The sequence below is a fragment of the Thalia democratica genome, chromosome 8 (genome assembly GCF_965202585.1).
Source record: "Thalia democratica chromosome 8, ktThaDemo2.hap1.1, whole genome shotgun sequence".
Taxonomy (NCBI): Eukaryota; Metazoa; Chordata; class Thaliacea; order Salpida; family Salpidae; genus Thalia; species Thalia democratica.
This window is the reverse complement of record NC_139172.1, coordinates 8114420-8129328: the sequence shown is the minus strand read 5'-3', so window position 1 is coordinate 8129328 and position 14909 is coordinate 8114420. Positions and strand designations below refer to the sequence as shown.

Below are 14909 nucleotides of genomic sequence, written 5' to 3'. Positions count from 1 at the left end.
GTGACAAGTAAAGTGACAAAAAGTATGAAACTAAGCAGTAAAATAGAGCTGCGTTTAAAAGTATCACGATGTAAACAAAAAGTGACAACTGGCTTTGACATTTTTTCTAAAAAAATTTACCAAGTACTTAAAAATACGCTTTTAAATTACTAATACATGTTTAAATACTAAACAATATTTTATTTCTTGAGTCATCTTAACAGACTTGAGAAGTTTCTTCATAAGTTTGAAAACTATAAACTTTAAAAATTATATATCTACTTGATCATTTTTGTATTTAAATGATAGTTATATCAAACGTCATAAGTAAGTTTACTTTTGTTATCATCGCTCAAAACAAAAAGTTTTTGTTAATGTTAATCTTTTAAAAGGTAAACAGTTTAAAGGTTTGCTTTAAATATTATTCAATTTGTAAATTAATTAAGTTTAACCTAAAACTGACCTTAATCAAACTTTAAATTGCAACAATATCCATTTACTGTAAACTTTCTACACTACAGTTTTAAATTACAATTGTAGTTTTTCTCTTTTTTTTTTAATTACTACGTTTCAGTTTATACTGAGTTGATTGTTTTTATGTATTTATAACCTTTTATTTTTTTTATGTATGAGTTAGTCTGAAATTGGTTTTAAACACATGAATTTTATTTTCTTTATATCTTTTCCTAGCAGTAAAAAGGATTTTTATTTTTCAATCAATTTTACTTATCTTTTAAGTTTAAGTCACTTATCTTTTAAAGTTTAAAAAAGTTTTTTAATTGATACACTTTAGAAAAGTAGTGGTAATGCATTTTTTTAGTCAGACGACCCAGATGATCAACAACAACTTCGCGGGATTGATTGGAAAAGTGCGATTCTTATTTCAAAAAATCGTAAATATGTTATTGCAATTAAACAAACATGCTATTTATAAGCCAATTTTTTTTTTTGGTTCGCATTTCTGGTTGCGTGCCTATACGGCACTTGTACCCATATTAAGAACAGCTTTTAGTTTGTTCAGACGACCTAAGAAAATAAATATCCATGCAATAAATAGTTCATTCTTGGGTAGACAACACTCGGCTCGTCAAAAGAAATTTACCTGAGTCTCGACATACTTTTTAGTTTAAAAAAGTTTAACAAACAATTAAGTTGAAACATACTTTACTAGAAAAAAAAACTACTACATAAAATAAATTGTTAAAAAAAAAACTTTGTTTTAATTCGATTTTATAGCAAACACTCTTTTAGGTAAAAAATTACAAAAATGATTTGTCACCGTAAAACAATGTCATTATATTCGACTTTATAAATACAAAAGATTTCTAAATCTGGCTTACTGACTAAAGAATTTCATAAACTATGTTTAAAAGCTTATTTTTGTTACAACTTAAAAAAAATAAAAAGAAAACTGATCACTTTTAATAAATTAAAGTTTTCAATTAATGTATAAAAACAGTTTTGATTTTACACGTTACTGAAAATAACTTGTCAAAGTAAAGCTATGCTTATGATAGAACAGTTTTCAAATAAAACGTAAATGAAATCTATGCTCAAATATTTTTTGCTGTTATAAAATTTAGCACACTTAAATGCTTATGATGTTTTTAAGCTCTTTCAATTGAAAAAGTGAACAGTTTTTAAAATTGAGAAGCGACATATTTGTAAAAATTGTTATTTGAAACAATATTTATCTACTGTTTTATCTCTCAGACAAATGCTACGGTTAGAATTAAAAAAAAAAAACTGTACCCCGGAGAAGTTTTAGCTTTCAGAATCAACACGCTTTTCTTAATGCAATCCTTTTTCCCTTTTAGTTGTTATGACATAGAAAGAGGAAAAAATAGAGTTGTAAAAGCTACTAAATTTACTAAAACCCCCTTATACTCGCCTAATTTCTAAAAAGTAACTTAACTACAAATCGAAAATAATATTATAAAAGCCAATATGCTGCATACTGCATAGCAGGAATGTCGTAGTTTTAACTTTGTTAATCTAGTGCAGGGTTTTCCAAACTTTAGTACAAAAGGGCTTCTTTAAATAAATGAAAAATGCAATAACCTTCTCCAGCAAGATTTCTCCAAAAACTACCATTTAAAACGCCTAATATTTTCAATGGCTCTTCCTCATCAACTCTAGAATATCTAGTGTAAGTTTCATATCATGACCTAATGGCTCCCTTTGGCCCTTTTGCTGCTTATAGCCACCAAGTTTCTTTAATGGTCACTTAGTGGTCACTTGGCCCAATTTAGGAAACCGTAATCTCGTGATTGTTGTTTTTTTTACTCTATTAATCCATGCGTAAATTAACAAATAATTAAGCACAAAAGTTAAAAAAACAAGTAAGCTACTAGATTTAAGATAGTTTTATTTAAAAAGGCTCTTTGAAAATAAACTTAGAAATTGCGATAAAACATTCTAAGTCGAAACAAATAAATTAATATTAAGTGTTAAGTATTCAGATTTTTTTCTGGAAACTTTAATTCTGGTGCACAGTGCAAATAAGACATTTAACAATACAACTTCCGTATAGTGTGCTATTTAATAAGCGGTAGTCTTGTTTTGTCAATAAATGACTTTTCTATTGTAGTGAAAAAACTTTCGAGAATAATTTTAACAACATATTTTTCTTATAGTATTAACAAAAGTACTTTGCTTACTATGTAAAGCAGCTCTATAAATTAGGTTGTCTGTTTTTGACCACGTAAACTTGATTTTCAGTCATTTGTTATATATTGATAACATTCTAGTAAAGCTAGTAAACTTGTGTAAAAAATATATATAGTTTTAAAACCAGTTTTTTGTTAAAAGACTGTTAAGTAAATTTCTATGAAAACTTTGAAATTTTAGTCAGAATTTATAGAAGTTTTTTTCATGTTTTACCATTTCAAGGCTTTGAAAACTTTGGAATTTTCTAAAATAGAACAGACAAATTTCGATTTTTTTTCCATCCGACCTAAAAACTGTTTTTTTTGTAATTTTGACCTAACAAAAATTGACTTTTGGCCAGTTTAAACCCAAAAAAAAAAAACACTTAGCCTGACTTTTTCCATTTTTTTTTTAAATCACGTAGCCTGACTTTTGGCAACCCTGTAATCCCTTAAGTCTTTAAGCCTACAAATTATACTGAAGATAGTTACCCTTTATACATGGTAATCGTACATAGTAAAAAAAAATTACCAAAAACTAAAGTGAATATCTATTATATATATTTAATAGAATACCATAACTAAAAATAAAAATATGGCCAAGTAAAGCTTATTACCTTTAAACAAATTAAAAAATTGAATTTAAAACAATGTTTAGATACATGAAATATCTTATTTGTTGTCAATTTTACAACAAATCAAAAAATAATAATATTTAATTCTAAATTATAGTAAGATTGTTAGATAAAATTATAAATTCTTTAAGTTTACATAACTTTTTATTGAAATGTTTTTAAAGATATCTTAGATCATACAACTAAAATTATACACTATATTGTCTTAACTTAAGTTTAGAGAATTTTAAAAACTTTAACAAAAAATTAAAGGTGTATGATTTTTTAAGTTATTAAAGTGAAGGTATAAGTAATGTAACTATTGGTATTAAGTTATCGTTTTTACATTATTTGATCATTAAAAATATATATGTTGCAAAAATAAACCTTTTCAATAAAACTGGTTAGATCTGTAATACTAGCTATAAAATAAATTAAGATTACAACACAGTCTTAAATATATAACAACTAAACTGTTATTGAAAAAAACTGTAATTGAAACTTTTGAAAAATTAATAAATTATTACAGTTTTACTTGACTCAGTTTATAATATTAAAAAGTTTTTTACAAAAGCCATTTTGATAAAAGTCCAATTTAGTCGCTAGATTATTAACAAGAAGTGAGTTGTTACAAAAAAAAAAATATCACAAAAAATAGCAAGCCCAAATAAAGTTTAAGCATAAAAAATAATATTAAAGTACTACTAAACATACTTAAACATCTTTAAAAAAAACTCATAATTTTCAGAAAAAAAAAGTACACGCATTCAATAATTATCTTTTAATGACCAAAATGTTTTTTTATCGTTATTGTATAACTTTTAAATTTTAGTTAATAAAATTAAAACTTTTTTATAAAAACTGATAGATCGTTTTCAAAACAAAAATGTTTTATTCTTAAATCGCATATTAATTCTAAATATAAAATTTGACTTTTTGAACAAGTGCTAATAAATCTATGACTTTCTTATTCCTATGTAAATTTTTCAACGTTTTTTATTACAATTATTTTTTTTTTTCAGATATATATATATATTTTTTATCAACATTTATTTGACAAAAGAAATTGAAAGTTCTTATTCTAAAACAGATGAGAGTATAATATTTGGATATTGATAGTATTAAAAATTTTCATGTAGTTTTAGTTGTTGCAAACAGCTAAGTTATGTTTTTTAGTTAAAAAAACAACTAGATTCTGTATGAGGTGAAGTTTAAGAAACAGTTTTAAATTTATGTTTAGCATTGTTCTTAATAGGGGCGTGTTTTGACTGGTTTCCTGAGCACCACCTGAAAATAAAAGAAGAAAAAAGAAAGAAAAGAGGCTTAGATTATTTAATAGAACGATTTATTTATATGGTTTTGCTCATTTGCTAAATTAAAAAAAAAGAACGTTGAATTAATTACATAGAAAAATTGCAACTAGAAAATTTCCTGCTTAGCTTGGCATCTCTTGAAACCAACTGAAGTAAAATTATAATATGCTCACTAAAAACTGATTATTTCATTTTAACAACTTGACCACGGCATTAATAAATTGAAATTCCAATGTTTTATTTAAAACTTTATTTAACTTAGAGTCTTTTCATGTGTATATGTTTCAACTACTGGGTTTGAATTTTGCAATATTCAACCTTAGGCCCCTGTATCATCCCCATCAAGCAACGCATATAATTATCATTTGATGGTATTTAAAAATTAATACTTAAGTCTTTTTTTATACACGTTTAACCACAAGGTTTAGATTTCAAAACATTTAAAGAAGAAAGTTTTTAAAATTATCATTAGGACTCTTAAACAATCATGCTACGCATTTAATATCATTTAAATATACTTTTATGATATAGTATAAGTTTATCTAATATTTTTTTCCAGTAGCATTTCAAATTTTAAAAATTAAATTACAAAACACAATTAATTTTATTACAAAAGTTATTTAAGTCAAAATAAGAAAAAAATTTAAACGAAAATCATCCAAGTACATTTAAAACTTTTAAATTAATGATTTAATTTCTGTAAAATTTTATTACAGTTTTAGTTATTTTAATTTAATGAATTTATTTTTTCAAGAATTTGTTTTACAAACTAAATTTTGGTCAAACTCGTCAGTGCTTAGATAAATCTTATTTTATCTTATTCTAAATCTTAGTAATATTCTAAGACATATAACATTATTTTGATTTAATAGATTTTATATACAATCGGTAGCTTCATAACTTTTTTATGGTTTTTTATTTTAAATTTACTGCATTACAAACTATTCTAAAATTATTAGTACTTTTATATTACTAACATCTATGAATATGCTTTTAATTGAACACAGCCTTTTTCGGCTTAAAAGTGTGTTAACTGGCAGTTCGTAGGGCGAGCCTAATAAATGCGTACCTAGATGGCAGGTTACATTAACAAAAAATTGTGCTAAGTATGAGAAAAGTGTTGACATGCCCGTAATTTACAATAAGTTTTTTAAGGAAGCTCAAATACTTTTGACTCAAAACTCGTTTCAGCTAAAAAAATATATAGGTTTTTTGTTTTAAAACTTTTTTTGAAACAAAGTGTTAGATTTACTTAAAAGATACTTAAATAAAGTAAACTGTGCTGGAAGCTAGTCCTGGTCAAGACATTAAACTGTATCTGTGGTGTATACTCGATAACCGACAGACTATTTCGTAACCAGGTCCTTAGACCATCCTTTTGAGTGCTTTTTTTTTGTTTCGATAAACATTTTTGATAAATACTGTCAGTTTTGTATAATGCTTTTTAATCGAGATCTTAACGAACCAAGTTCGTTGGATTACAACAATAATACTTAGATTTGTTTAGTATACAAGATTAAAAAGTATTTTAATTATAGTTTAAATAACTGTAATTTTTTATTAGTTATCTATATTTTTTTTGAAGTGCAAAAGTTGCTGTGTAAGCTTAGCTAACATCAAATATTGATCACAGTAAAACAAGTAATTAAATATTCTAACTTTTGGTAACTAAGAACAACATTGATTCTATTAATTTCTAGAAGACATTTGGTTTTATAAACGGTTTGACAGGACTTGGAACTTATTAAGTTTTTATGTTTGTTAGCAGTCCAAAAGTATACTATATTGTATGCATAAACTATTTTGTTTTAATATAACTCAATCATTTTAAGTTATCTATCTTTAAATAGGTATATTTAATACAGTTACGGCTGTGGGATTCTTAAACATGGTAGCTCAGTCTTCAGTTGTTTTGTAAAAAGAGTATTTCTAGTTTCTAATTTAATACTTCATAAAATTAAGTAAGTGCTAACTGTATTGAAAAAAGTAATCTAAGAATATTATTCATCGTTATTTTAGTTTTGAAACTTCACTTTATAAACTATAACTAAGTTAAATATATTTTTATAACATATTTAGTTAACTTAATTTAAGTTTACTAAAAACTAATGAAATCATTAAAACATTTGAAAAAAATAATTGACACTAGTTTAGTCACTATTCAAACAGTTTTACTAACTAGAAATTTTGATTTCTTCTAGGCAAAAATTTTACTAGTTAATAAAGTTATTTAAGTTTAAAATTTTGTGTTAATTTTATTATTATAACTTAAAAATTTATTTGTAACTATGATGAAGTTTAATGAATTTAGAATTGGTGTTATTAGAGTACCTTTAAAAATAAACCAAAATTAGTTTTCAGTTAGTTAAAACAAGATGTTGTTAAGTCACTATAGTCACTAAAATTAAACTGTTATGGTTAGTATTTAGTGAACCATAACAACGTAAACTTAATAATTCAAAGTTTAAAATATGTTGAAAATATTAAAACAAAAAGCATGCAGACAACTTCCAAAATATGACCTATTTTTCATAGAGAAATAGATTATAGGTAAAATAAAAAAAAATTAACTTAAACTTATTTAGTCTTTAAGACAGTACGTAGTTTGTTAAGAATTAAGTATATTCGCCAATGTCAATTTTATTTCGGTAAATATGTATAATTTAAATAAGCGTTTTATGTGTAGCTAAAAGTCACTTAAAATAATAAACTGACTAAAATTAAAACCAAAAAATTATATAGCATTAAAAATAAAAAATGCTCGCGGGCCGCTGATTTACTGTTCAGTGGCCGCAGTTACCCCCAAATTAAATAAACAAGAATTTTTTAAGCGTAAGTAAGTAAATCGAAACTGAAGTTAATAAAAGGAAATGACATTAAAATATTTACATGCATGTTTTAAAACTATATAAAGGTCAATAAAAAACAAATGGCTGTAAAAAAGTTTGTAGTAAATACAATTGTCGGAATTTATTCATTAAAATCATCAAATAACATTAAAATTCTTTAAAATCAATTAAAAACTGTCTGTATCATTCAAACAAAAAGACTTAGCAAGAGATCGTTCGTTTATTTTAAATTTACAAATCTGCTGAAAAAATACTTACTCATAGAGAATTATAGTAAAATGTTATTTTAAATAGGTTTGATAAGAAATTAAATTCAAAACTAATAAAAAATACTTTTCAAATGTAAAAGGGTTTAATAATGGACTGTAATTTAAGGCTGATCAATATATAGTATATCAGAATAAAGAATATAAGCAAAAAGTGCACAGTACTATACATTGGTCAAACAATGATTGATTTTTCGAAAAGACGGAACACACAGAAAAACATTTAGAAAGTTAATACAAATTAAATCATGACTAGTCATCTACCACTAATTAGGATCCGGCCGGATCCGGATCTTGAATCCGGTAGATCACTAATTTACTAAGTATGTATTTTTTTACCATTACCAAAATTAACTACTTTTAACTAAAAATATTTTGAATATTGCATATCTGAATTATAAGAAACTTAATACAAAATATTTTAAACTGAGTAAATTATAAAACTAAATGAACTTTGTAATAATAACTGTATTTTTTTGTTGTTGATTAATGTTTTTATGATAATAAAAAAAAAATCGCAAGGTATATAAATAAAGTATAATAAAATTTCAAGTTTAACATATTTTTTTCAGCAAGAACAAAAGCTCTTTATAATGTAGTTTTTATAACCTGATTTAAAATAATTACAACTGCTAAACACAAGAATTTAATAATTAACAAAACAGTCTAATTCTGTAAGTTTTTGCGGAAAAAATTAACCTAAAAGATCAAACTTTATTCTTAATTTTTCTCATAAAAAAATTCTAACGTTGTAACATTTGGCGTTAAACTGTGTCGCTCGTCCAACGCTTCTATTCAAAAAACCTTAAAAGAAAACAAAAATTAGAAATTGAAGTTCACTGCATGTTTTTTTGTTTGTTTGTTGTATCAAAAATTTCTTAAATAGAAAAATTTGTAAAAACTTACTTTGACCTTTCAAAAAATTAAATTAGTTTTGTTTGCAAATTTGTGGTTTTTAATTTAATTTAGATATTAAATTTACTACAAAACTTTAAGATTGATTGAATAAATCATAAAAACCACTTTGTAATTAAACAAACAGTGCAAAGTTTTAAAAATGAAAACAGAGCAAAAAAACAAAATAAAAGTCTGAGCAATTAAATTAAACTATGTCGACGAAATACAAAAAAAAATCATAATTTTAAATATTTCTGGCTAACTTATGAAAAGGTTTAAAGTACTAAACAAAATCTCAGACTTAAGAAGTTTAATTAGTAGATTGTGATTAAATATTATTTTTCTAAAATAGAAAAATATTGTCTGAGAAACAAATTTGAAAATAAATAAGTTTCTAAGAAAGTAGTCAAGTTAAACTTTTGTATGCGTCAAAATAAAAATAATTATAAGTTTTCTATGTTTTATTCAATGATAACATTAATAGTATTTTAATATATAGTTTTATGAATTTAGATTCTTTTAAAACTATAAACTGATATAAGTTTAAAAATTGTTTCAAAAACCATTTAAAGAGATAATCAGTTAAGAATTTATGTTTTTAAGCCAAAACTTACAACGTTTAAAAATTAGAATTGCATAGAGCAAGTCAAGTTTCGCCGCTCCAACTTGAACTTAACAATTTTTTTCTCACGTTTTAGTTAATAATTATCAACACTGTTCTATCTAATTTAAATAAGTAAAAATAATAATGAAAATATGTCTATCTATATCAATAAATGTCTAAAACGAAACAAATATATTAAAATAAATTAAGCTAAAAAAATTGGTGGCTCTTAAAAGAGCCTGGTTGCGATAAACCATTTATTTGGAGCTGGTGTACTTGGTGACTGCTTTGGTACCTTCAGAGACGGCGTGTTTAGCCAACTCACCGGGCAACAACAGACGAACAGCAGTTTGAATTTCGCGACTGCTGATGGTTGAACGCTTGTTGTAGTGAGCCAAACGTGAAGCTTCAGCGGCAATGCGCTCGAAGATGTCATTGACGAAAGAGTTCATGATGCTCATGGCCTTGCTGGAAATTCCAGTATCGGGGTGTACTTGCTTGAGCACTTTGTACACGTAGATGCTGAAGCTTTCCTTGCGACGAGCCCTGCGCTTCTTCTTGCCGTCAGCTGGGACGTTCTTTACTGCTTTCTTGCTACCTTTTGATGCTGCCATTGTGAATGAGTAAAGTAAGCACAGAGCAGCAGTATTTATGCAAAAGTCGATAGTATTTTCGAACAATAGGTGGCGCTAAAAAGCACAAAAGAAAAAAAATCCGAGAGAGCTTTCACTGCAACACAATTTTTCCAAATTAAATTTTAACAAAGCGTTGAATGGAAATAAAACCATTTTAAATTATTGTTATGAATTAATAAATTTGCAGAACAGAAAAAAAAATTCATAGTATATAATTTTTAGAAGAATTGTTGTAGTTTGTTAGACTTTTAAAATTAACGTGAAACTTAAGAAACTATATACTTACAAACTTTTATCTTCTGAGCAGACTTATTCCAATTAATCGTTCTGTTATGTTTATTAATTTATAAAATCTATGTTTGCTATTGTTTCATTTCGACGTTTAAATAAATATGTATGCGTGTTAGGCTGTGACAATAAATATTTAATTATAACTGTTAAAACTGTTTATACGTAATTTACAAACAGTTATAATTGTACAATACATTTATAAACATTTAAGAAAAATATCAAACAAAATAGTTAACAAACTTTAACTTAATTTAAAATCCTGTACTGCTCGCGTGACATAATATGTAAATAGTATTATTATATAGGAATATAAAACATTAATTTTTACACTACGTAATTATAAAGGTGGCCCTTATAAGGACCTATTGTCATTGATAATTTATGCTTTCTTTGCGGTCTTCTTTGGCAAGAGAACAGACTGGATATTTGGCAATACACCTCCTTGAGCGATGGTAACCCCTCCCAACAGCTTGTTCAACTCTTCGTCGTTGCGGATGGCAAGTTGAAGGTGACGGGGAATGATACGAGACTTCTTGTTGTCACGAGCAGCATTTCCAGCTAACTCGAGTACTTCAGCGCTCAAGTATTCCAACACTGCAGCCAAGTAGACTGGTGCTCCGGCACCAACACGTTCGCTGTAGTTACCGTTTCTCAGCAGACGGTGAATACGACCGACTGGAAACTGAAGTCCAGCGCGTGATGAACGGCTCTTTGGCTTGGATTTAGATTTTGCTCCTTTTCCACGTCCTGACATGATGCTTTGATGAATGATAGAATTTCTTCAAGTTCCATTAAATATAATAGTTGTTACGAACCTCGGCTAATAAAGTATAAGATCGCCCACTAGTGAACTTTATCAAAACTTTTTTAAATTTTCTATTCTCTTTCTTATTTTGAAAAAGAAAAAAAGTGACAAACGATATTCTCGACAGGCAAAAAGTTAAACAGTGTTTTTTTGCTATCACAATACATCACAATAAAAAGTTTTAAAAAATTTTTATATTAAGTATAAAAACAATTTTCTACATTCTTAATTAAGCAAGACTTAACACTTTAAAAGCTAAAAGTTATGGAGTAGTTTATGATAATTACTTTACTTTAAACTTAGTTGTAAATTAAGGTTTCAAAGAGAGAAATAACGTAAAAAAAATATTTTATAAATTTATGATATAAAAGTGAAAAAGTTATGATCGTCAATCTCTAAAAATATTAAAAAACTACTCAAATTAGTTCTGATAAAAAGCATATTGAACATGTTTAAGTTAAAGATGTTAATTTTTTTACAGTTTTAACACAACTTGTAAATATATGTTATTATAAAAAAATATAAATTTATCTGTTGTTACTTAAGTTTGCTTTTATAATATTTAAGTTCGGCTAAAAGCCAAAATCATACGTTACATTTACAAGAACATTTGTTTTAGAAAATTTTTATTATTAAGAACAACTTTTTTTTACCTTAATAATGAAACTCTATGTATAAAAGTTGGTTTACAAATTTTTAAAATTTTTAAATAGCTGTCAGTAAAATATACTTTTGTACGGTCTTTATAAAGCTTTTATGTATCTATCATCTACTTCAATGTACAACAAAGCTTGTTTTCAAATTCAGTTTAAAATATAAGTTCTAGATAGGGTTTTAGCAAGTCTTTTAGAAATTTAATAGTTTGTATTTAAAAAGGTACCATTTTCCGAAAAAAAAAATTACGAATGTTTATTCAATAACTTGTTTTTCTACAGCTTATTTATAAGCTGTTGAATCGCTCTGTGTAGATGAAATTGATAGCGCTCTTTCTAATTTAAAAAAATTATTAATGGTAACTTACATATTTTCAAGAACAAAAGTTTCTCATTTAAAAAACTAGCCAAAAGTTATTTTTACACTTATCACTGTAATTTATACATAGTATACATAAGTGTTTGAAAAAGTTAAAGATATTGGTCACTTATATTTGTTACTAGAAAATGATAAACTGTTTAAAACGTTAGTTGAATATAACACTTTTAGTAGAGAAAAACTTAGTTTTATAACTTTAGAAGACTTTATTAAAGTATTATTTTTTTTTTGTAACAACTTTTCAGTATATAATACAACTATAACCTTTCATTATACTCACTTATTTTTTAAGGAGTTATTTATACACGCCAAAAAGTATTTCAATCTAAAAACTAATGATGTAAAAATAAAATCATATAACTAAAAAAATGAAAAATATGGATATTTTTAAATTTAAATAAAAATAATTAGTTTAGTAAAATTGTTTTTATTAAATCTATTTAAGTTATTTTTTTTAACACAATTTGTAAACATAAATAGTAACATCGATTTTTTTAACTTTAAATGAAATTTTTAAAAGTTCTTGCAAGAAACGAATTCATTTGGAAGTTTGTTCTACATTTCAACTGACCGATAAAATAACAGTTATGCCAATCCTCATTATCGAAATGATGTTTGCATGTTATTATTTTGCTATTTCCTTTCAGTAAGTAATTAATTTAAAATTGATTGTATATTAATTGTATTTTCACCGTTAACTAGTTTGAAAAAAGTAATGAGGTCAAACTCAAGTCTCCTGTATTCTAAGGATTTAATATGGAATTTTTTTAGTCTATTAAGGTAAGACGTATAAGAAATATTGCAGCGGTTGAAGATTGATCTGGTATATTTATATCTAAGTATAGATATATGGTATATCTAATTGTAAAAGTAAAGTATAAAACATTTTAAAAAATATAATAAAGCTTATTTATTTTTTTATTTTTGTTAGTTTGTTAATATTAAAACAGCAAAAAATTAATAACAGATATAAAAGTTATTAATGATTGCTGTTTAGTTGTTTAAAACGTGAAAAAGATGTATGTAATAAATAAAGGTTTTTCATAACCTATAATTAGTTAAACAGTTTTAAATAGTTTTAGTACTCTTACAGAAGTTTAAAAAATGTTTAAAATTTAATATTTTTGTTTGTTCATTATTATTTGTAAGTAAAAATTTTTTACTCAAACTATATATATTATATATTAGGAGCATCCAATAAAAATTATTATCAAACAGTAAAAACAATACAACTTATATTCAGTTTTTATTAAATTAATAAAAACATAAATAACTTTTACTTCAAAAGTCATTTTCCTAGATATATAGAATTCAAAGCAGATTGAAATAAAAAAGGCGGCAAAATTACAAACAAACGAATTTTTATCTTGTTTCTATAATTTGCTTTCCCAAAAGCATTTGTCAGATATCTTATTATTCATCATTAAGAGAAATAAAAGCGCTCTTTATCTTTAAAGCTTACAACACCATCTAACGCTTGATGATTTTATAAATTTCTTAAGTATTCCTAAATGAAAATATTTAACAGTGTTTTTAGCTACATTTTATTCAAAAGTTCAATTAAAATTTTCTTGTGAACGGCGTTTTTATTGAAAAATAAACCATATTGCGTTTCAATGATTTTGTTGTCAAAGGATTTATACTTTTTGTATCCCTTTAATTTTTTTCACAAAATTATGTTTATTTGAAATTAAACGCTCCAAAAAACGCTTAATGGTTTTGAGCATAACTTTTTATATGCTCTGTTCACCTTTAAACGTATTACTTGTTTTATAAAAATGAATTGTTTTCAACTTCACATTCTAAAAAGTTCTACCGTTCTTAACTTACAACTTCTATATATATATATATATATATATATATAAATCGTCCTGGACAATTCATCAAATTATATCAATAGTGATGGCTCGATAACTGAAAAGTTTTTTACGTGTACCAGGTCTGAAGACCAAAATAATTAAGCGCTTTTTTGTCGTTCAATAAATAACCTAGTACTTGTTATCATTAAGTTTTGAAATTAGAAAAAGTTAACGGTACCAGTTAATATTTTAGATAAAACTTTTCTGAAAATAAAAAGACGGTTTCGTTAGTCATGAAAACGAGGCGTACAGATGTATAACTAGAAATATGTAAGCACTATTTCGGTATTAAACAAATCAGCTTTTAAGTAAACGCTTAAGAATTGAATTTAAATTCAGAATTGTTTTAAACAATATACTTTTTCGAATAATAGTGAAAATTTAAAACATATAAATATAGAGTTTAATAGCAACAAGGAAATTTAAGCATCGACAAAAAATTACCTGAAAGTCCTTCTGTACTCTTTATAGGAAAAAATGAATTGTCAAATTTAAATAAAGTTTAACATCAAATAAACAAAATGTTTTCGATTGTTTTAAAGATTCATCTAACTGTTACTAGAATAATTAAAAACTTATATTTAAGTTTACTTTAGAACTGATTAGTTTAATAACGTTATAGTGCTTTTAAGTTTGTGGTTTAATGTCTTTCTTTTTTGTTTATTATAAAATAGTTTGTTTAAAAAAATTTAATAACAAATATGTATTTAAAAATATGAATAATAAAAAACAGCTCAAAGTTGTTTTTATACACTTTTAAGATAAAGCTGACCAAATTTAATTAATCGAAGGGTTTGAAAAATTAATTAAGTTAAAATAAACTAAATATTTTTTTACAAAAATGCTTAAAATAAAGCGTCAGGCTAGTATTCTAAAAATTTTAAAATATTGGATGCAGTTAAATTACAAAGTCTTTAAAAAAAATAACTGTATAGTTTTGAAAATTATTTTTCAATATTTAATTTGTTTCAAAATCCTATAGTTTCATGTATAAAAACTTACTTCTGCATTTTTTGTAGAACGTAACAGTAAAATAATTTATGAAGTTTTAGGTAACTTGTTTTATAACTTAAAACTATTAAGATAAAGCTTGACTGGTCTAACCAATTTGTAATTC

The 14909-nt window shown here is 25.0% G+C and overlaps 2 protein-coding genes across 2 annotated transcripts; both read right to left on the bottom strand.

The window, feature by feature from the left end:
• Positions 1-9427: 9427 nt before the first annotated feature.
• LOC145842793 (histone H2B 7-like) lies at positions 9428-9784 on the bottom strand. Its single transcript, XM_082950275.1, has one exon. The coding sequence runs from the start codon at positions 9782-9784 to the stop codon at positions 9428-9430; it is 357 nt and encodes a 118-aa protein (XP_082806401.1).
• Positions 9785-10475: 691 nt separating this feature from the next.
• Positions 10476-10850, bottom strand: LOC145843331 (histone H2A-like). The gene has a single exon (XM_082950793.1). It carries the CDS (start codon positions 10848-10850, stop codon positions 10476-10478), a length of 375 nt encoding a protein of 124 aa, XP_082806919.1.
• Between the last annotated feature and the right edge of the window lie 4059 nt (positions 10851-14909).

Excerpts from the sequence above, each read along its gene's own strand:
- LOC145843331 (XM_082950793.1), bottom strand. The coding sequence starts at position 10,850 with ATGTCAGGACGTGGAAAAGGAGCAAAATCTAAATCCAAGCCAAAGAGC.
- LOC145842793 (XM_082950275.1), bottom strand. The coding sequence starts at position 9,784 with ATGGCAGCATCAAAAGGTAGCAAGAAAGCAGTAAAGAACGTCCCAGCT.